Source organism: Thermobia domestica, chromosome 13 (assembly GCF_964235325.1).
Source record: "Thermobia domestica chromosome 13, izTheDome1.hap1.1, whole genome shotgun sequence".
In the NCBI taxonomy this organism is placed as follows: domain Eukaryota; kingdom Metazoa; phylum Arthropoda; class Insecta; order Zygentoma; family Lepismatidae; genus Thermobia; species Thermobia domestica.
Window position 1 is genome coordinate 217,025,438 of NC_137466.1, and position 24,831 is coordinate 217,050,268.

At 33.9% G+C, this 24,831-nt stretch overlaps 1 protein-coding gene across 1 annotated transcript in view; it reads left to right on the forward strand.

Moving 5' to 3' along the window:
• LOC145667974 (sodium-coupled monocarboxylate transporter 2-like) overlaps positions 1 to 24,497 on the forward strand; it is a 45,243-nt gene extending 20,746 nt beyond the window's left edge. The window contains exons 5-10 of the mRNA XM_081735399.1: positions 8,581 to 8,689; positions 9,477 to 9,586; positions 14,143 to 14,326; positions 16,791 to 16,877; positions 22,012 to 22,202; positions 24,245 to 24,497. Of these exons, the coding sequence (XP_081591525.1) occupies positions 8,581 to 8,689; positions 9,477 to 9,586; positions 14,143 to 14,326; positions 16,791 to 16,877; positions 22,012 to 22,202; positions 24,245 to 24,497 (934 nt within the window). The remainder of the gene's footprint in view (positions 1 to 8,580; positions 8,690 to 9,476; positions 9,587 to 14,142; positions 14,327 to 16,790; positions 16,878 to 22,011; positions 22,203 to 24,244) is intronic.
• Positions 24,498 to 24,831: the final 334 nt, after the last annotated feature.

Genomic DNA, 24,831 nt, shown 5'->3' on the forward strand with positions numbered 1-24,831 from the left:
CCACGGGCTTGGGCAAGTCCGATTTGACAAATACTCCGGGAGATAGGTCTGAGGCCGTCACGCCGTGCAATGTTGTTTGGTTCGGGAAGCTTCAGTGAAACGACGTTATTACTTCAATAGAGGTAAGAACCCGTTATTACTACCTTGCTAAGTTAGATCATTACCGATTGTTTACAACAGTGTACGCTTTATATCGTGTCCGTCTAGAACACTTTGTTTTGTAAGTGTAACTTCAGTATTTGTGATTCCATGGCTACCAGGCAATGAATACCAAGCATAATGCAGCGAAATACGCCAAGGCTTGTGCAGGACTGGCTACACAAGGCACAAACGTTTTCATTTGTCCCATATGTTCCATGTAATATCGGTATAGTCTTTTTAAATCACAGTTCAGTGCCATTGTATTTTATCTTCTTATGGATTTAAAATTTCAGTTTGGAACTTCAACTTTGGAGAAAATCGTTTCTGCTATTTACCTTTTTATCTTAATCTTGCACTTTGGTTATTCTATCTTCTGCTTCAGTCAAGTTGTGTAGTAATTTTTGGGTTCGTGTAATACAGACGATGTAAGAAGTTGCAAGATTTATTAAAGGTTTTAGTAGTATCTTAGACTTAACGTAATTACCTGCACGTGTTGGTAAATACACCACCTTGTAACACTTTTTTCTTTTACTTTGTGTACAAAATAGAAGTGAGTGGCATCATTGCCATTTTTTCTACATGCGGAAAAGACTACTCTACAACGCACATGTGTTGTTCATTGTGTTTCATGAAAATTAAGGCCGTAAAAAGTCCAACACCCTTAACGTGGCGTATTTACCTGCAAATGCCTTAATAAACACAATTCGTTCAAAGGTATACGAGTAAATGATAATTGCTGAACCAAACGTAAAGACCAAGAAATAATCATAATATAATGCATTTGTTAATTAGAATAATCGTCTCTGAAGAGATAATGCAATGCAAAGTATTTGGGGCCACACATTTCTGATTTTTCTCTTTTGATTATTTAAGTATGATATTATTTTAAATTGCTTAATGGGCTCTGTGGCATTTTTCCAATAAAAAAAATTCTACCACTATTCTAGTTTTAACCCTGATCCAACAATACGTCACACCGTTTGGTCAGTGTGTTTAGGGAATTATGTCGCTTGGTTGGGCTACATGACTGTGAATCAGGGCATAATGCAGAGGTTCCTCGCTTTGCCAAATTTTAACAAAACTAAACTGTAAGTAGTTTTCTTCATGTCTTCCTTGTATTAAATAATTAAAACATTTCACAGTTGAATATATTTGCTCAAAAGGAGCCAAATGCGAAATGTAAAACTTTCAAACAAAAATTAGTTATATTCAGCATATGACCATATAGCAAAAGCCGTCTTTGAGACTTGCTATTAACTAGAAGCAGAGAGATTGGCACTTCGGTTCTTTAGATAGACCCATAGTCCAACAAAATGTCTATTTGCCGAAGATTAGCACTTAGCTCCTTTAGAAAAATTTTGTGAATAATATTAGACGACTTTTCAATTAAAACCGTAAATAAGCTAGACGAGATAATTATAATTTCTTTGGATATAGAGATAAGAAAATGTATTGATTGAATATACGGTGATAATGCCCAGGTTGTTTTTCATTTATTGTAGCAAGTTATAAAGTGAATTCAAAACAATGTTTAGTTTAAGATTTTAGGTCTTATTTGATAAATTAAACTGTACAACATAACATTTATGCTTACCTGCTGGAGTTAAAAACTCAATTACTATAAAATGGCATAACCATTAAAATTTTAGGGAGGTAAATAAGGTATGTTTCTGATTGAATTGACGGAACATATAAACAAAACGTATACATGGGTCATTCCATGTCATCAACTCAATGTGCTTCAATGTTTCAGATTCTCTTCAAAATTTATTCATATATAAATACCAATGAAATTATTCTAAATTAATTTTTTCCGATGTTTTGGATGAAAAATGTGCTGGGGAGAATTTTTTCAAAAATGTGAATTTGGCGCCAATTTCACTTTCCGGTACACAACATCATGGGACTTAAGTTTCCATAACTTTCCAGGTGTCAAATGAAAGCTTAATTTTCACCCTTTCAGTAGATCTTAAGAAACATTGCAAAATGTTACACCGTCAAACATTAATAGGCATATAAAGGAAATTTTAGGGGCTTTTTGAAAATTGTGCAATTGCTCAAAAGTTACAACTATGAAACTTTTGAAATTTGTTTTGTACATTCATCTTAACACGTACATGGTGTGGTTAAAAAATAAAAAGGATGCTTTTGGTATTTTGTAATAATAATAATAATAATAATAATAATAATAATAATAATAATAATAATTATTATTATTATTATTATTATTATTATTATTATTATTATTATTATTATTATTATTATTATTATTATTATTATTATTGTATTTTACAAGTACGGAAATATACAATTTCAAGTTTTGTTTTGTTACAACTTGTGTCATTGCTCGCAAATGACAACTATGAAACTTTTGAAACATTTTTATAGAGTCATTTTAGCACATACATGATATGGTTAAAATATAAAAAGGTAGCTTTTGGTATATTTGTAATTATTATTTTTATACATCAGCACAACAATTCATAAGTCGATCTGGGCCTTCTATATTCTACTGGTCAGAAAATAAAGACCTTTGTTGGATACCTTTGGAAAATATCATCTGCAAAGTTCCTGTTCCATGTCTTACAAGCCAATCAGCCCGGACGTACGCAATTGAAAGGGTATTTTTTTTAAAAAAAACGATAGATACATATAGAAGTATTTGAAATATAGGACACATTTTGTATTTAAATGTATGTAATTCTGAGAAGTATTACCGGTTTATATGTTTATTGTTTTCATCTATGTACATTAGTCTATTATTTCTTACTTTTGTTGATAGGTTTTGTGATAGTCACTCAACTCCTTACATTGCTAGGTCATGCACAAAACCACAAAATTATTACCGAAATAAAGGCCTAACTTTTTGTTATTTAAGCATACCAAGTAAATGGAAGCTAATCCTGTAAAAAGTTACAAAAGTTTGATAGTTGTCAGCAATGGTACATTTGAGATAAAAGAAAGTGATAGTTAAAGTACAAAAATATAACATTACCCAAAATATAATGTTACGTTAACCAAAACTACACGTTAAACCTAATATTTACTAAGTATACCTAATAAGTATTTAGTAAGTATACCTAATATTTACTAAGATCATTAATTGAAAAAGTTTAAAAGTATGATGGTTGTCACTTCAGAGTAGGGATGACCCAAATTTTCCGGACTAGGAAATTTCACTTTCTGGATTTCTGAAAAATTCCAGAAATCAGAAAAATCAGGAACTCGAAACAAATTATGGAATTTCTCTGACATCAGATTTTTTTGCGAATTCCGGAATTTCTCCAAAATCCGAATTCTTTCCCATTTTACTTTCCGGAATCCGGAAAGTAAAGATTACGGAATTGGCCATCAGTACTTCAGAGAAAAGGCATAATCTGTTAACAACACTAAAACGGTATATTTCTGTACATTTAAAATACAAATACAGATAAGAATAATAATAATAGTAATAATAATAATAATAATAATAATAATAATAATAATAATAATAATAATAATAATTGCACAAATACCAAAAGCATCCTGTTTTTACTTTTTAACCATATCATGTATGTGCTAAAGTAATTCTATAAAAAGAAGCTTCAAAAGTTTCATAGCTGTAACTTATGAGCAATGATGACACAATTTAAATAAAACCTAAAACTATATTTCCGTACATGTAAAATAAAAAAATACAAAAATACCAAAAGCATCCTTTCTATTTTTTAACCATATCATGTATGAGCTAAGATGATTCTATAAAAAAAGTTTCAAAAGTTTCATAGTTGTAACTTACGAGCAACTACACAGTTTGTGAACTGTTTCCGTAGATGTAAAATACAAAAAAATAATAATTTCAAAAACACAAAAGAAACCCTTTTTATTTTTTTAACCATACCATGTGCGTGTTAAGATAAATGTACGAAAAAGTTTCAAAAGTCTCAGTTGTAACTTTTGAGAAATTGCACAATTTTAAAAGCTCTAAAATTTGTTTATATGCCCATTTATGTTTGACAGTGTAACATTTTGCAATGTTTCTTAAGATCTGCTAAACGAGCAAAACTTAAGCTTTCATTTGACACCTGGATGACCCCAATAACGTGAAAAACAAGAAAGTTGTGGTAATTTTCGTTCCATGATGCTGTGCGCCGGAAAGTGAAATTGGCTCCAAATTCACATTTAAAAAAAAAATCTCTCCGGCCCATTTTGCACCCAAAAATCGGAAAAAAAATAAGTTAGCATAATTTCATTGGTATTTATGTATAAAAACATTTTGAAGAAAATCTGAGATATTGAAGCACGGTCAGGCTTTAAAATAAGGTGATTTCACATGGAATGATCCACATACATTATACATTCAGTTTGTAACTGTAGGACTGTAGTGTTTTAATTTCATTAATGCAATTTCTAGCAAATAGCTGCAATTTATTTTAAGGTACAAGAACATGAAATTTAAAAAGTCACTATATTTTCTTTGTTTTCGAAGTAACAAAGTTTGAGCGTTGAATTTTTATACTCGCTCAAAATGTGAATTCTTGAAGTAGTTACTTGAGGTGAGATGAACCATGACGCGTAACCACCAATAAACGTGACCAAAATCATAAAATGCTTAAATAAAAATTATATAAAGATAGTTAAATCTAAATGTATTGGTCTAAATCGAAAGTTGACATCCGATTCTATCCCTGGTCCCCTGCTTACGCCTTCAATAAAGTAGTCTCGGTAAAGAATATACAGTGAAACCTCTCTAAAGCGGACAGTCGTGGGGAATCAAAAATTGTCCGCTATAGAGAGGTGTCCGCCTTAGAGAGGTTTCAATATTTTGTTACGTAAATTAATAAACAAGGTAATATGCAATTAGAAAAAATGTTTTTGCATGAATCATGTATTTATGAATATTACCAAAATGTTAGTGTACCTGCATTATTTTGATCCATGCAATTCGAGGCACAACATGGGAATAAGATGTTACAGTTCTTTGCACTTTACACTTGTCGCTACTTGCTATGTTTTCGGTGTGTTATTTTAATTTCTAAATTAATTGTAGTCCAGGAATGACTTGTTTAAAAGACAATATGCGTACCCGTGGTCAAAACTGACAAACTTGTCTTCTGTTTGGTTAGAGATTCCAGCGGGACAGTGGAATGATGTGTCATCTCAAACAGTGGGCAACTGTCAATCACTTTTGTTTCTGAAACAAGTTGGGTGGGAGCGGAATGCAAGCAAAGGATATAAGGGTGTTTTGAAACAAAGACCCTTCCTCTGGGTTGCTGAACAGACAGTTAAGGAGGCAAAATGTTGTCACACCCACATGTTCTTCCTTGGTGACACACGTATGAATTACTAAAGGTGTATTTTTACTGCACTTTCCAACTTGTTTCTAGAGAAATTGTCCGTAATACGGAGGTAAATAACACCTATAAAAGACAAGAAAGACTGTCCGTGTCCGTACTAGAGAGTGTCCGCTTTAGAGAGGTTTGCCAATATGTTTTTTCCTATTATAGTGTTTGGGGATTACAAAATATGTCCGTTATGGGAGGTGTCCGCTTTATAGAGGTGTCCGTTAGTAGAGGTTTCACTGTACTTTAATTTCTGTTTATCTGATTTAGAATCGAAACACTTTAGGAACAAGTGGAGTTTTGTAATTCCTCTTTTAGTCATGAATAAATCTAATGTTAGTGGTACACTGGAAATGTTCCTAAGGTTAAATAAATATATTGTCAATCAAATTATAGAATATAAAATACATATATGGGGTATGTACGTATGAATGTGTAAAACCAACTGGGTGTCAAGTCGCTGTTAGGGCGGCCATTTATTTGTAATCACCTGGTGTTCTGGTCGCTGTTCGGGTTTCCATTTATTTGTAACCACTCCGTATTCTGTTCGCTGTCCGTGGCTCGTGGTACTACCAATAAGTATACTCCTGATACTTTAACTTACCTGGACAGGACGATGAAGAACCTCTCCAAGAAAGGTTACAAACTGTTTCCAAAAAGCTCGTCGGTCTCAATAATGAGATGAACATTAGGCGCCGAGAGGTTCGGGTGTCTCCTCTCGAAAACCTCACGGACGATCAGACGGTCATCCAGACCATAACGCACACAAACATCACTCATACAAACAACGAAAACACACTGGATTAAATAACGCACACAATATTTATTAGAGCACTAGTATAAAAAAAAAATAATAAAAAATAACGAAGAGAAATGAACACAACACTGAACACTGAGGATGTATAACAATTTTAGTCGCTGAAATCACGCTTTGCCCTTTTTGGGCAATATAGCCCTTTATATATATATGATTATGATTCAGATATCACTACAAATTCTTCTCTCACACCATTGACACACTTGGGGGATTAGCACTGGGGAAAAGTTGTCTGGATCGTCCCACGATGAATCCAGTTGTTACGCTGAACAGTCCTGCAGCGTAAAGGTGAATCTTAAGCAAATAAACGAAAAGAAGATCTCCACAGTGGAATACTGATATTGGAGGGCGCGTATATAACCTTTTAAACGCACAAGGTCTGCGGACCTGGGATTTCACTAGTTGGGGCTAGCCGTAAGAAATCGTCCTTCACCGGCTAAATAGCTTGTGCCTCTTCACCATAAGTGTATCTAAAACTCGACACGAAATGCGTGGTTACCGCTTCCAGACCTGGAGTCAAACTCCTCGAGCATCCAAGCTCAAGCTACGGGTTGCAATGGTCAACGGAAAAGTGTTGGCAGTTCATTTCAAAAATCACCCAGTAACTCACCTGTATGCACATACAAACAGAATACGGAAAACAATTTATGTTAATTTTAGTCAACTGCCTATAATGCACTAGACACGGCGATAACACTGGCGTGAGAAAGTACAGATAACGGACTGCAGAACAACACAGTTGGTGCCACTTTGGTTGCTGGAACATCTGGTCAGCCCGTATTTCTCTAATCTATTATAATGTTTCCATAAGCGATTAAAGAAAGCACTTACTTCAATTCCCAATAACTATAGAATATATACTGTGCATATAATAAGTCAGAGAGAAACACTGAAATGGTTCGTCACTAGCTGAAATGTTCTCAGCAAAAGCAATGTTTTAAATATATATATGAAAAAATGATGAAAGACTTCTTTGTCCAATTGTGTGGGAAAGAGAAATTTCCACCAAATAAAGAACTTATGTGCGTTGTAGAATAAAGTATAAATCGAAAATAATAATCACTGTCTTCAGGAAATATACAGGGCATCCACAAAAAATACTTCTATAACCTGGTAGCGGTTATAAATGCACATAACTTCCTAAAAAAATAAAATGTGACTCATCTTAAGTTTTTTTGTTAAATTACGGTTTTTCGTTTGTAGAAATTTGTAAATGTACGCGCCTTTGGTGTAGGAGACCTGAGTTTAATTTTTCATTATAAATCAGGCGTTAGATAGCGAAGTGGCGTAACTCATTTTTTTTAAATAAGATTAAGTCATTTCCGTGAACTTGAAACCAAAATCTGTTGGATGACAAATTTGCGTATCACAGAGTTAAAGTACCAGGCCATAGGCCAAAAGATAGCAGCACAAAAAACAGTTTTTTTCCGTTTTTTCTTTCTTTTTTTGTACTAATAAAAGTCTCAACATCCCACAATATCCCAAAACTGAGTTACGCCATTGCCATCCAACCCTCAAATCATAAAGTTACAATTCTTCGCTAAGCTGTTGTTGCATATCTAACGTGGTCTCAATACTAAGATGAGACATTATATTTGCAAACCGAACAACCGATACACCAAATAAAACTGTGAGATCTGTCGGAAAATGATTATCTTGTCGAACATGAATAAGAAAAGCAGCTGTCATAGAAGATATTTCACCCTTTGTTACTTCTTGGGTTCTCTTTCAAGTCCCACACATTGGCAGCAAACAAAGGGGTAAAATGGGTGGCAATCAGCTAACAGAGCTATGTATGGATCTGGTAAAGACTACAAGTGGAAAGTCGTAACGATGAAAAGAGTAAATATTCAGTACTGAGTTCTCGAGTTTTATCGAAATGAAATTCCAGAGCATATGGAAGCACGCAGGCCGATAGCGCAGGCAATACTTATTAACGTGATTCGTTATTATTATAAACTAGCCTATGCATTGACTGATACACTGAGAAGTTTTCTTTTTATATTTAGGTTATTATTATTCTGATTATTTGTACTACATATATTTACAAGACATTTCATTAATATCTTTATATGTTACAGGAATTTTTTTGCAAGTAATTTGCTTAAAGTCATTTATTTATAAGTTAATATTAATAAGTGTAACAATTTCAAATTAAAGTTGAAGATTGACAAACTGGCTCAGTTATATGATTTGAGCTTCATCATCAAGTATACGTTTACTTAACAGTATCAGTCCGTCTCTTACAGGTTTAGTAAAAGAATTAAAATTTTAGTGTCCTTTGTATGCAATTTGTTTCAGAGTAACGTTAAACTTTGCAGTTGGGATTATTGTAATTATTTTCTCCACTTGTTACACTGGACTTCTAATCTACGCGACTTACTATGACTGTGATCCGCTTGCAACAAAGGTATGTATACTGTAATTCAGGAGTTTTTTGTTTGTTTGTTTCTTTGCATAATCAACTTTGTCTAGCATTGTATGTTACAAGGACCATACCGAAAGGCTGTAATCGCCACAGATTTCTAACTTCGAAACAAAGTGTTATTAGTCTCTCTTCCTCTAAATGTATATACTGCTGAAAATTTTCGTTCATACTTATTAACCATATTTCAACAAAACTTATCAACTATATAGTCTAGGATTTATAGTATTTTAAGCAGAATTTTTGTGCATATATCTAAAAGTAAGGACTCAATATGCTGAAAAAATTTTAAAAAGGTCTTTTTGCAGATTTTTCTCAATATATTCCGAATTTATACATCCTTAAGAAGTCATTTGATTCATTTTGACGCATGTGAATGTCATTATCTAATACCTGAATGATGTTAAGTTAGTTTTAGAATAAACATGCTACAACCACGTGTCTACACAAGTTCTAGGGATGGTATTATGATCTTGACAGAGTAATGCCAGAAGGTAATCGATTAAAATGGCATATGTAGTTTCGTTATGTTACTCTCAAGTTACAAGAAATATTTTTCAATATTAAGCTCCAAGAGCTGAATATCTTTTAAACGAGGTAACAACAGCCCAGAACACTAATCTAATAGCAATTCCTATTAAACAAAATAATAATCTCATATAACATATTGTGAATATATATCACCAAAGCTAATCAACTTTTACAAGAACATAAAAATTATATTAAATATGAAGATGATTTCTAATATGAATCCATGTATTTTCTTAAACAGGCCATAACAAAACCTGACCAGTTGTTGCCATATTTCGTTATGGATATCGCCAGTTCTACACCTGGAATACCTGGAATCTTTCTTGCAGGAATTTTTAGTGCAGCGCTCAGGTAAAGATATGTTATACTTACAATACCAGTAAAATAACAATACAACAATTGTTGAAATTTATTTGTTCTCGTGAGTTATTTATACCATAATTCAATCTCTAAAAGGATATCAATTTGATCACACTAAAATAAGGTTACAATCCCCACTTTGGAAGTGAAAGAAGTAAATCAGTGTCATCAGATTTAGAGACGCTTGGACTTTAGTCTTGTGGAAGCATAACAATAGAAGGGCAGTAACTATGAAATTTCTAGTTTATATTGTCAAATTCGAATTTCTTTCTATTTGAAGTCGGAGTTGAGTTTGTGAATCTGCTCAAATTTCCAGTTAACTCTCTGTAATTTTCCTCGATAACAGGAAAAAGACTGCAGCAACTCAAAATATCTAGCAAATAATTTAAACGAACACAAATGATAATAAACGAAACGAATTCAAAAATAAAATTAGGTAATGAGGTAAACACAGAATGTCACTATCATAGTTGGTCACGAGGCGAGACGACAAAAGGAAAAGTCTCGACTCGCCTCGTAAGTTCATGTACATGACTTTTTTAAGATAGTACAAGTAGTAGTCAATGCGAAATAGAGGTACAATAACTAAAACGAATGTAAAAATAACTAATGAAGATAAAAGAAATTATCACTAGCATCACAAACTTCCCTTAATGAACGCTCATGACCGAGCAAAATTAAATTAGTCATTGAGTATAAAACTACTCGTAAATAATTTTAAAAACACAAAGTTTGCAATACCTACGTACAACTATGCTCATTAAATCTTGCGCATATACTTCTAGCTCACAACCTTTCGCATATATTACACTTTTCGTTCCTTTTTTGTTAAAGTTAAATGGTTAGTTAGCGGAAATAATAAAAAAGTATTTGTTGTATGAAAATGTTCCCAAGAAATAGTGAAAAATAATAAAATTATAAGAAAAAATACAATTAAGCTCGGTTCAGTGACTCCTGGCAATCGTGCTTTCTATTTTTGGAGTACGGAAGAGAAATTAAAAGTTTACAATGAGTAAGATGGGTAAGGGAAGGAAAGGCGAGACAAAAAGGAGTAAAATGCTGAATTAATTGGTTTAAATCTAGTGTCTATAATGTGTGCCTATGCTTCTCTAATCAACATTTCGAACCGAGATATACAAACAAATAGAAAAACTCTTTTTGAGGCTTGAAATAACGTGCTACGGCCAGAAAATATGAATATATGTTAAACACCACGAATCTCTTCCGATGGAGCCCCCTTGGTTGACTCAGTACTGTGAACAACTAAAAACTAATCTAATTATTTTGACATCGGATCGAATAAAATTTTCTCTTCTTTTCATTCTTTCTTTTCTTTCCATAGCTTTTTTCTGATAGTAGGATACTTGTAAGATTTCCCTATTAATAAGAACTAAAACCAGAATTTTAGGAGTGATCAAAAAACTGCATCAAAAGATTGCGATCTTGGCCAATAATTAATTTTTGTATTAGGGGCCGCATTTTTTGAATGGCCCCTAAATCGAGTTTTCCAATCGAGTACGGAATAAGCACATCATACTGAATTAAGTGATAATTTGGGTTTGGCTGCACTATATATAGTTCTTCAAATATAAGATATAAGAAAATAACTTTTGTTATGTCCTTGGTTTAGTTTACGTATCTATTTAGAACCACATTATTGTGGATAACAATTTTACATGCTTGCTCCTTCCACCAATCGTACTACCAAAAGTCTTATACAAACAATGAAATAGATAAGGTTGTAGTGTTCATTCCAGTCGATAGCGATTTTCTGCATTTAAGCTTATAAATTTTCAGTATATAAAAATATTTTTCCTTTGAGAAATCATATTAAACAAAGAATGAGATCACAACTACAAGTATAGCTGGAGAAAGAAGGATACTGTTTGTCAAATACATACATTTTATAGGTTTAGGTGCGTGGAATATTTGCACTTCAAAAGAATAGCATACTAACGAACCAGAACTGTATTATTCTACAATAGATAGTAGTGTTAAATACTGCTATTAAAACGCTACCACAAAATGTCGTAAACAACATTTCCTACTACGCGAACACATACATTTCTCATATTATGGGTCTAAATTTTTTCGGTACTCATTCCTTTTAAAAAATATTTTAAAGGTACTCTTATTCGTAATATCACTAAGGAAATCGAAAGTGAAAATTCAATGTGCCTCTGTATGGCCAAGTGGCTAAACTGAATGATTACAGGCTCAATTCTCAATGGGAGATAATGAAGTTTTATCCAGTGTTAAGGTGTACATATCACGTAGGCGAAAAAAAGTGCAAAATAAACGCATCCAAACTAATCAAAGCCAAACAGAAGTACATGAAACACATGTGTGAGGAAATACGTGTTGTATCCAGAAGTAACTTTCCCAAAGGCCTTGAACAGAAACAAAATACAATTGAATAGAAACATTTATTGTACCAGATAAGGATATGTTAAGTTGTTTTTCAACATATTCACTGCCGAAATTTAGACGTTTGTCATACCGTGGCACCAACTTGTCTATACCTGTGTCATAGAACTCTGCCGTCTGAGATTGAAACCACTGTTTGACAACCTCCTCTGCCTCTCCGTCTTTTGAAAATGCTGATCCTAACTTGACAAGAATCTCTTGACCTGTAAGAACAGATGCTGGCTTGTCTTGTGTTCTGGAGTTAGTTGCTTTGACACCCACCTGGCACACAACTTCTTGAACAACAGGCGCTTCGTGACAATGATGTGGAATAAGGAGCGAAAAATCTGCGGAAACTGACCGCTGAGTTCCGTTATTGTGAAGCAGCGATTCTGCATGGATTTCAATCGGAGCTATGAGCTGTGCATTCAAAAACTTGACCGCTGCTCGAACTTCACATGCGGTGGGAGCTGGAACAGGAACATCTATTTTCAACCACTGTCACGACACCACTGAGAGCAGTGGGGAAGTTCCGCTGGCGCATAAGCCATGCTAGGATTTTACTCTCTTACGTGCACGAAGTATCTTTGGATTCCCTAGGTGCGGTTTCCCATCTATGGAATGCGTAGAAAAGTTACTTTCTGAATGCGCCTCTTAATAGAACTTGAACGATGCGATAGATATAATCTGATGTACCAAAAATCAAAAGAATTAGAAGGGGATGCTAACACAGTATACACAAATTTAGAATCGAAGATCAACAAGGTTATGTAATCACTGAACATCAAAGAATTCTTAGAATCTGGGAGAAGTACATCAAGGATCTGTATGATGTGAACTGCTGCAAAAAACATACGATCCAAACAGGAGGAAGAGGTGAATGATGAAGAAAATAAACTAGGTATATTGAAAAGTGAAGTGTACAAAACATCATAACATGCAAAAGAAGGTCATTTGAAACGACGGCATACCAGCAGATTTGCTCAAGGAATAAAGAGACATTGTAATGGAAGTACGGACTTCACTAACTAAACGATCTACCTGAGTGAAGAATGGGAAAGGATTTTCTTGATGTTACCGTGGTTGAATTACCTAAGAAATAGCAAGAAAACAAGTAAAGTGATCACAGAAAAAATTAGTCATATTTCCCACACTGGAAATATTATTGTGAGCATACTGAACAGATGGCTGGAAAATAAGATAGAAGAAATAATGGAGAAAGATCACTTTTGATTCCGGAAAGGAAAAGGTTGATGAGAAATATGTCAGAACGAACTCAAGGCCTGAGGAAAAGTTGTGTATGTCCTTTATTAGCTGTCAAAAAGATTTCGATCGGGTCAACTGAACCATAATTCTGAAAATACTTTAAAAAAGTCACAGTCAACTAGAATAACGGACAACTCATTTGCCACCTGTACAGAAAACGGTGAGTGAAGTTGCGCTTGAATCAAAAATAAACCAATAGTGTGGACACTGGAAATGAGAGAAACAAGAATATAGTATGTCACCCTAATTATTCAACGTTTACAATGAACATTTAATGAAGGAAGCATTAATGAAATTGTAGATTTTAAGATTAACAAAGTGAGGTATGCAGATGACACGAGTATTATAGTTAGAATCGTAGAAAGACTATAGGAAATAAGGAATGTTATTAGTTCGTTGCCAGTGTTTCTACAAATACTCTACAAGATCTCTTAGTCTTCTGTTCCCATTAAAGTAAGGTATACCTAGATATGTCACTGCACTGCACTGCTTACAATTGACATATTTAACTTTTTTTTAAAATTTAATGAAATAATCAGTCTTGAGTTCCGCGAATGATGACATAGAAAAATCCCTAATGATAACTTTTTCTCACTCTTGTTTCTTACAGATGACACAATGTATTGCTATTTGTATAACTGTATAAAATATAAAAGTACACCAAGTAACATGATTTCGTACATTGAGTTCCGAACATTTCATTTTTTATATCTTTTATTCATTTAATTATTTATTGTCGCTAACCCATTATTAACTAGAAATATTTGTACTCTAAATGTGTGTGTGTGTTGTAGAATACAAGATACAATAAATCTTACAAAAACTTTAAATATATTAAAATATAATTATTGCAACTTAACTTGAAACATTGATAGCACAATGTCCACTGGCCTTAACGCAATGTCTGGAGTAATCATGATGGATTTCGTGAGGCCATCTTTAAAAAGAAGTATCTCGGAAGCCACAGCTAGTTTCATTATGAAAGTTATAGTGGTCATCATTGGTGTGATATGTGTAGCAGAAGTATTTATTGTCGAAAAATTAGGATTCATTTTACAGGTAAGAATATGTCTCTAAAACCTCATTTAAAAATATTTTATATAATATTCACACTTAACATGTTTAAAAGTTACCAATCGACTCCCTGTCTCTGCATTTAGCAAACTAACACCTACTGTAATACTGATATCACTTACTCAAACAAAATTTATCTGCATCTCTTGCTACATTTAATAATTTAGAAGAACTTAATTATCGAGAACGTGTTTTTAAGTGGTGTAACATGTTTGTTTGTTTGTTTGTTTTTACTTGAATAGGATAGTTAAATGTTTAAAATATGTCTCTTGAACTTCATTTCAACTAGTCGCTGAGCAATTACTGTTTTTATTTAAAAAAATTATTAACGTATAACTGTTTGACCAACTATGTAATTTAGTTTCATGACATAATACGAAATATATCACTATATATTTTATGGTGCTTGATAAAGCCAAAGTAGATAGTAATGTATATCATAGTGTCTGATAAACATAAAGTAGATAGTCATGTATAACATAGTGTCTGATAAACCCAAAGTAGATAGAGACGTATATGATATGTCTAATAAAGCCAAAGTAGACAGTAACGTATATCATAGTGTCTGACACCTGATCATACTGTAGATAAGTGGTGAAACTGTCACACTTTATTAATATTTAAATAAAAATATTGATTTTCTCAGGAAGTAGTTCAAATTAACTTTAAGTCGGTAAGAAGCAAAACCGATAGAATTGGATAATGTTTCAACTGCGTTCGAGTTTTGGTCCATTCGTTTATGTTCTGAATTAATTTTCGGTTATCTTTGAAATCAATTGGAATTTTGCTAGTTTTATTTTATTTATTGTCATTTACAAGTTCATTAACATATTTCTTACTTCTTGAAAATTTAATGTTTTTTGTAACTTTAATATTAAATGATCAAGTGCTATTTTAAGTAATATTACATTTCTAATACAAATTCATTTGATAAAATCAGAAAAGAACTTAATTAGATTTGAATAAGAAGTCAGTAAAATCAGTTCTTTAAAATTGGAGTTCATTTCAAGGAAAATGGATAAAATGCTTCCTTATATAAGTCAATGTGCTAAAAAAAACACATCGTAGCTTCTCAATATTGGTAAATATTTCTATAATATAACATTTCTGATGAAGTTATTAGAGTCAGTTCTAAAAATAACAAATCTTCAGGCGAGCACAATAATCTTATAACAATATAATATCCATATAAGCATTTCTAATAAGATAGAAAGAAAACAATTCGCTGCTATTTTATTTCTAATAAGGTTAAACACTATTCTAAATTAATATGCTGCTTAGATCAATGAATGATTTTTCTAACTACTGACTATGTTAGTAGGTTTGCTTTGTTGTAGATTGAAGTCTCCTGAAAGGTATACCTTAGACATATATTGTTTGTTAGCTGTTTCCCTGCTTTCTTTGAGGACAAATACATTGCCATTATCGGGATTAGTAATGGCATAAAATTTAGATTGATTCCGGGTGAAGTAGGGTAAACTAGGATACAATGGGTAAAATAGATTAGAATAGAATAGAGTAGGTTAAGTTACGATAGGGTAATGCAAGTCTGTACATTTCCTGTGAACCTTAATTCCAATGCACTTCATTCAAATATTTGCTGGGCTATTTTTTACTAGAGCCAATTTGTTTGCAAAATAAATTAGCCAAAAGTAAATACTCGAAAAATATCCAACTCCAAATTCTATTCAAAACAACTTTCCATCATTGTGATCAAGGTATATAAAGTAACAGGTAGCCCAGTTCTCGTTCAACGTTCTGATGGGCTTCGAGTCCGTGAATTCATTTAGAGAAACCTTTGCCCATTTTGAAACAGTATATCAAATAGCGTAATCGCGCATGCATTATTTCACTGGTTTTCTTGAGCGATACCTAACGATACCCAAGAATGTTATAAAATAGAGTATCTACTCATATGTGTCTAGCCAAAAAACAACCTACCATTGACACGTCTGATTGGCTACTTTCGTTACCGCCATATATGTTAGCTCAAAATATTGCATGTCTTAATATGTAGACATAGAGTGCGTCTGTCGTTTATTTTTATTTAAATCGTTGCTTCAGATTTATGTTATACAATTGTTACACGCTGCACGTATAGGTGTACAAATAAGACTGAGACGAAATTACCCAGAATAACCTTTCACAGGTAAGAAAATCACCAATCATAGGATACGTATGGCTTCAAATTTTTGTATTATGGGTAGATCTTCTACTTTATAACATCCTTCGCGATACCTCCGGGTGATATCACCGAACACAAAGTATCCTGGGAAAAAAGAAAGCATAAAGGCTGATTCGAGAGTCCCCTGGTTGTGATATCGAACTAAGTAGATTTGTTTTCTAAAACTGTCTAACATTTTCTTGTAAAGAGTACGTGAACAATATCTTAACATTTCGAGGCTTTCTATATAGTTTATTCTAATAACACTTTTTTGTCTTTTTTTAGACAGCATCGAGCGTATCTACAGTAACAACAAGTGTTCTCTTTGGACTTTTTTCGTTAGGAATGTTTTTCCCATGGGCAAATACATTGGTAGGTATACAAGAAGAGAGATTCTATTAGTTTGCCTCTAAAACTTACGAGATACTTGTGTGGAACGATACAACTTGCAACTGTACATACAAATAAAATGCTGTTCAAGTCTGGTTGGAGAATACGAATTACCTTTGTTATTACTATAAGATGAAATTATTAATCAAAACATAAAATTAAAGTAAATCATGGAAATTCTCCACGATTAGATGTATGGATTCCATTTTGTATTATTTTAAATTCGTTCAGTTGAAACCCCGACGAAGTTGCCTTTTAGATTAACCGAAAATGTCTGAGGCAAAGTCAAGCTATTTTGATCCCAAGTCCCAGACAAATTTTGATCTACAATTTTGATTAAAAACATGGTCACACAGTTGTATTTTAAAAGGTATAAACTCCGCACCCATGTGTATGTAATTATAATCCTTTGCAATAATAGTTTTAATTACAATATCTTACTATAAAATTACAATAATTATAGTACTGCCCACGAAATGAGAAAAACAAGATGGCAGTCGATACGAGAAGTAATATTTTAAATTCACGATAAGAAGGAGATTGGTGACGCGTTGGGTTGGTACGAAAGACTATTAGGTCTACTTCATTTTACTGGCACCGAAAATTATAGGTATTAATCGATTATATAAATCGCCTTTACTAGGAAGTAATTTCTATTTGGGAGACACCAATAGCACCCCGTCGGTAAAGGCGGCTACAATAGTCTGTCTCACCACCATCAAAATCATCAGGCTGAGGTACCAAATACACTCTGTGCCCAATGGTCTGTGTTATTAAACCATTTCGGAGATTGGTTTCTTCTTCACGCAGTTTGCCTCCACCAGTAGGGGATCCCACCAACAGCTTCATCTATGTCTGCTGCATTGTCGCCTCTCACTCTATGAAGAAGAGGAATGACAGGAAGTAGTTATTTAATTCATTCAAATCGCACTGTATATCCAAATATGGAGCGTTTGACAATCTGGCCAGCGTACTTGGCTTGAACTCCTTACCATTTCTCAAGACAAGCTTGAAACCAGGTATTGTGAGGTTATGAGGTCTACAATGTACAAATCTCTAAGAAATCAAGGATGAAATTTGTTCGATATGCATGATTCTGAAACCAACGATCAGCCAATGGAGTGACACAGTCCGTGTCTCTAGTCCAATGAAGTTCGAGATTCAGATATCAGGAAACAAGTTCATGGCTACAATTTTCTGAAACAAAGACATATTCTATTCTTTTCCTGGACTACCTATATCAAAATCCCAATTTTACCGGCGAGTATTATGTTAACCTATCGGATCAGATACATGATACAATTAAGACTAAATTTCTCTCAAATGTGTCCGTAGAAATTCTCACTACGCACGATAATTGTCCAGGTGACGCATCCCACGTTATGACTGTCAGATTGAAAACCTTGAGACTCAAATTGGTCTGACATCACCCTATTCATCGATCTGGCTCCTTCCAATTAGCACGTGTTTCTAAACTTCAAGGAATTTTTCATTTTAAGGATATTCCTTACGCTCACCACACTAAGGAAACCTGGTTCAGCCTAATCAAAGGTAATTTATTTGCAAGGGTTAGAAAAGCTGCAACATCGCTGCCACCTGTGCATCAATTTCAGGAGAGAATATGTTAAATAGCTGTGTAATTTTATCGCGTTAGCTCTACTTTTTGTAAGCAAAGCCAGGAACATTTCAGCACTTTCTCTTATATCCTAAATTCCTTTACGAGTAGGTAAGAGTATTCAGATTCTTTGTTTTGTGTACGGGAATAACTGAAACTAAAAATAAAAAACACTGAACAAATCAGCGTTTATTTTAAAAGTAATAACTGTCAACACTTGCACCAACTAACTGAAGATGTTACCTTCATCAGACACTACAGAATCAACTGGTAATTCCATCTAACTATAACAGGATCCCAGAAACTAGTTCTGAACGATCATTGGCTGGTCAAAATAGACTCAGCCAATCATAACAAAAGTTGGCAAATGTGGAAATAAACACCATAAATCCCTTTCCGTCCGTGGTGCGGCAGAAAACTAAGATACAAGTTAAGTCGTTCCAATAATTTGTCCCACTGTTCGTCAATTTTAAGTAATGCATTCCAATCAATAACGCAGCTTTGCTCTTTTGTGATGAATCTGATCTTCTTACACTTTCTGATCAAGTCGTTTGTTCCTGTTCTAACTAGTGTTCTGAAGGCCTGGGAAAGAACCTGAAATTTTAGGTTAAAAGAACAGTTTTTTAACGTTTTCCCCCGAGCTTTGAAAAAAACGGAAAATTTGGGAAAAATTGAAATTTTCGAATATGTTACTACATTATGCTTTTAAAATGAAAACTATTTTATATTTACTAGTTTACAGCTAAGATCATTGAGTACTTATCTTTCTTGTATTAGAATAGGGGAAATTAGTGGCAACAAATATATGTGCAGCACTCTTTTAAAGTTAGCACTGTGAGATAATGGAGTTATCGCTATAAAAGATACTAAAATATAATCTTATTTAAATTATCTTAAGCTATGTTATGAAGTTCCGCTTTATGACAGGAAATTGATAAAATAACGGGACCAGAATCATTTTGTTTAATACGTTTAAATCAACTTACAGGTCTATATTTTATATCTTCCTTGTGCTGGATCTACAATCACTTACAGACGACGGCTTCTAGCCCCTCCCACGGAGCAGAAGACGATATCGGAACACTAGCGCCACCGCCACCCAAGGAACCCTATAAATTGGATGGACAATGTACAAGTACCAGTTTTCTGCTGACCCTCCTACCGTCTGCTTCGGGATTTTAGGAGTAACCTAACCCCAGGGCCTCTAGTCTGCTTCGGTACTACGCCTATCCTTTCTCCTAGCTTAGCCCGCTTCGGGGCTCTGTTGGCCAACTAACCTACCCACTGCTTTTTTCGGAGCTTTGGGCACCTAATTCCACTCCGCTTAGCATACAAGGGGATCTGCAGAGACCCTGTCTACGACCTTACGGTCAAAGACCACCTATAACTAACCTTTGATATTAGAGAGATTAATGTCTACAGTATTTAGTGAAAATACTTTTATAGAGAAATTTTAAAATAAAATTGGTAGTGGGCGATCGATTCCGGACACTCTTTTTATTAACGCTCTACCTATACCTGTATGGGACAAAACTTTACAATATATATATCCCCCTTCCCAGTCATGTAGCCAGGATGGCCCGGCTTAACTTAGGGGGGCCCGGCTAAGTTAGTGAGGGTTGATCTAACCATATTATAGTTCATCTCCATATTATAGTTAATTTGCAAGCCTACCGTGAAAAGTTTAGGGTGAGTCAGCAAACTTTATGGGGGCGGACCCCCTAGTTCCAACGTGGATACGAGTCTGCCCCTTCCCCAACTTGCGTGTATGAATTTGGATTTAAACCACATCGGAAGTGTTACTGTTCATCTCAGTGACCCCCAAAAATATGGATTCGACAATAATATATGTTATTTTCGATCATTTATATATATCACCTCTCCCCCTTCATCAACGTACGGCGCTGAATTTGGATTTAGACGTCATCGGAAATTTCACTGTTCATCTCAGCGACCCCGAAAACTATGGATTCGACACTAATATCGACCATTTTCCATCATTTTTACTGTATCTTTTCTCCCCTTCCCCTAAGCTGCGGGCCTCAATTTGAATTTAAACGATATCGGAAGTGTCAGTGTCCACTTGAGCAACCCCGAAAACGATGGATTCGACACCAATATCGGTCATTTTCAATATATGTCCCACTTCCTTCTTCCAAATCGCACATTCAGTGTAAAATAATAAAAAGCGTCCCTGGCCCGAATATCATCTATGTTGAAAATTTTATCGAGATCAGTCTCGTGGTTCAAGAGTTGATAAGTTACTAAATATTGTCATTTTTATTTTTATATATGTAGTTAATTTCTGTCTCTAGAAAACAGGTATTTCTATACATACAATATTTTGTATACCTAGGTATATAAAATGTTTATATGCGAGTCTATATTATAATATTATATAATAGTACTTATATGTTTTAGAGATTGAGTATTAGTGAAATTTGCCTACAGCTTTCTCTTTCAAGAAGTAGTTTGGTTAAAATTAACAAAATTTTACCAGATCAAAGAGCACATTAAGAACACAGTTTCATTCAAAAGCCTTATTTGTTACAAGAGAAACGCTTCTTAATATTACATGTGTATGGAACTGTAAAAGTTTTGTAATTAATGCACAACCACGAATAAATGACTAAAAAACACATAAAGGAAATGAGCGAAGACTATCAATTTTCAAGAATAATTACAACAGTTTCATTTCCGAATGTTCTTTCTTTTTTAATATTTGCAATATTGAAATTTCTTAACTTACATTTTTCACGCGTTCGAGAAAGAAAAGGGTTTTCTTACTAGTAAAATTAACCTAACACAAAGATTTTTGTTATTTTCCCAACTTTTCCTGAAAGAAACCGGAAAAAAAAAACTTTTTTTACCAACAGGTTCAAAATTTCCTGAAATTTTACATCACTAGTCCTAACACTTCAACTTTTTTGTCAATTTTTGTTATGATTGGCTGAGTCGGTTCTGACCAGCCAATCAGCGTTCAGGACCAATTTCTAGGATCGTGTTATATTTGGATGTAACTCCCTATTGTTTCTAGAGTGTCTGATAAAGCCAATGTGTTCAGTTCGTTGGCGAAACTGTTACACAGTTATTATTATTATTTTAAAAAAAAAATAATAAAAAAATACTGTGGTCAATGATTTGTATTTCTGTTTAAGTTATTTAGGATAGCAAAGCTAATATGAAACAGCTAGTGAGTGAATAATTAACAACAATTGTGCGTAGTACAAAGTACTGTCCACATTTGATTTAAATATGTATTTTAGTAACGCATTTGTGTATAAGAATACCGCTTTTCGAATCTAAATAACTAGAAAGCTCATACTTATATTTCATTTTATTTCTATATTTCAATATTTCCTAAGTGCAGATGAATACCAGCTTTAAAAGAGTTGCCTGGTTAACATTCCATATTCTAATATCCCTTATTCCTAACTCCACATTCTTTAGAATTGAATACAATTTGGAAGCTAAGGTCAGGGTAATGTTTCATCTTTTCAGGGAGCATTGATCGGTTACACAGTGAGTGTTCTCTTAGTTGGATGGACTTATTTCGGTGCTCAAGAAGCTCTAACCTCTAGAAAAATTGTTTTCCCAAAGAAGCCTACAACAGTAGAAGGTTGCACACCAGAAATCTTACAATTAGCTAATGTCACAATAAAATCTACCTCAGCAATGACGAAAGAAACCTTGTAAGTGAAAATGCGTAATTATTATATTAATTCTCCAATGTGAGGTTAAAAATATTCTACCCTACGTACACAATGTATCAAAAGCTTCATTTTCCCGAATCAAATGGAAAATCAAAAAATGTTTATAAAATTTACCTACCTAATCTACATTATTATAAGAAAGCAGAAGTAACTGGTTCCATAACCCAGGCCACACTACTATGTCTAAAAACGTGAATATTAGACAGTACCCTCATGTCGTCAAAAAACCAAGGGATGAGAAAGTAAATTTTTAAAAAAAAATATGAAATAAAGAAATTTCAAATTTTCTGGCAAGAGTTGAGTATCTGACAAATCTCTGAACTCATGAAGATGAAATTCGGCATATAAATGCTTTATTAAAAATATGGGAGACGTGTTTCAGTCATTTTAAAAATCCCGCTCCCAAGAAAAAAATAGAACAACTTTTACTATTTATTTATTTATTCAAAAGGTGTTCAACATTAGGATTTGCTTAATAGGCCTATGTATGTGTAGAAATTGGTATATAGATCTTTAATTAAAAAAAAGATGATACATATGTCAGTCTTTTGAAAAATTCTTCTCTAAAGGACAGAAAGGAGACTATTACTATTTTTGACATCCTGACTTGTCTTTTCTCAGACATTGAACTATACATACAGAGCCAGAAACGACTCAAAACGACACAAAAATGCATGTCTTCAAATTTGGACATACTTTAATGTGTATAAATGAATTGCCTTCTAATCGTGGACATAAGAAAATATGTCGATTTTTTGACATTACGGATATGTCCGCTATGAACATAAAAAATGTGAACAACTATAGCATGTCAGAATGATCTACTGCCTTGTTTTCATTAGTTTTCACGGATTAGTATGTTATGTTTTGATCATTGAGGCAGTGTTTCAGATGATATAACTGTACGTCAACAATTTATACACATGCGCTGAAACGTGAGGCGGTTATCGTTTGTCTCTTGTTATCAGTGTTACCAAGGTAGCACTTTGTCGCTTGATCTAGAAATTTTTAAGGATATTTTTATCAAAAACAATTGGTTCATTTATCATTGTTAGAATAGAAATTTAGCATTTTTTAAAATGTTGTCTAGCGACTAAATTAGAATTATTTCCACTAAAATTAATATTTCTAGCGTATTCTTGCTGTGTGTTTAGTGAGAGTATTATTTACGCTGTTGGCAGTGTGTTTAGTATCATTACGACATATGTGTGTGCCCTATTAGGAGAAGATTTGACATACTTGTATGCCATATCATGTACTTCGGGCTCTGTGTGTAGAGTTATAATTACCTGAGAACACAGTAAAAGAATATCTCCCAGGACTGTAAGTAAATTACCGTTTTACTAGAACCTTAACCTGGTAATAGAGTAAAATAATAAATTACTTAAGTTTGACCATGGAGCAATAAAGTTAATGAGATGGTTAATAAAAGAGGGTTTATAGTTTGAGTCTGATACTTACTACTCGATACGATAACTTCCGGTTCATTGAAGCTCCATATGTGTTTATACTTCTGATCTGAGAATGGTTACCTTACGGTAATCTGAAAACTAGATACACGAAATTTTTCTAAGCTTCTCGTTGTAAGAATAATACCAACTTAGTTCTGCCCTAAATTTATATCGAAAGATCCTCACGTTGACTATCGAGTTGAGTTGATTTTGAGTTTAACGTCCCGTTCAGCAGCGAGGCTATATGAGACGTGGATCTACTGATTAACGTGGAATCCGAACCACATGAGCTCCCGCCGGAAATCGAACCCGGGTCTGCCACGTCAAAGGCGCGTACGCTAACCGCTTAGCCACGAAGGAGCTCACGTTGACTATCGACTAGGACCAATTTTACACTGAACATACAAGCGTCCCTGAAAGACAGAGCTACTTTTTGACCTCAGTATCTAGGATATTTAAACGAGTTCAAACCTAAGATTATGACATGCTGTGTTATCTGCTTACTTCTTTAATACCTACACTATGATTATGTGTTTCTCGATAAGGTAACTTGTATTCTGTTTATTTTAGGAGTGATGTGTTTCCCTTATACAAGCTGTCTTATCTGTGGTACGCAACAATGGGATCGCTGACTGTTATTATGGTGGGCCTAGCTGTTAGTTTTATCTCAGGACCCAACGACCCAAGGAAAATGGATCCAATGCTTTTTACTCCAGTGATCCACAAACTTTTACCAAAGACTAAAAACGAACCAGCTGAGGATATCCTGCTTACAGTAGTGTCTGCTGACGAGAAAGAAATGGAGCACTCCGTGGCAACATAATATCAAGCGTATAAAGCCCAATAAACTTCGTTTCATGTATATGATAATGAATTTGATTGCTAAGTAGCAGTACTTGTAAATACACTCGAAAAATTATTTTAGATAGTTCCAAACTGTTGTCTATTTACATCCAGCTAAGATTGGTATTGTGTGGCTGAGTAGTGATATGGCTCTGAAAATCTTGGTATTTGATAGGGCTACATTGTGTCATTTCTGATATTGCTTGAAGTTATACGGCCCAAACAAGTCAGCATTGTGTGATAAAAGATTTCCGCATGTCAAAGAAAGGAATCAGCGCTGTGTTTAATCGCAGTGGGTGAGATTACTCCGGCTG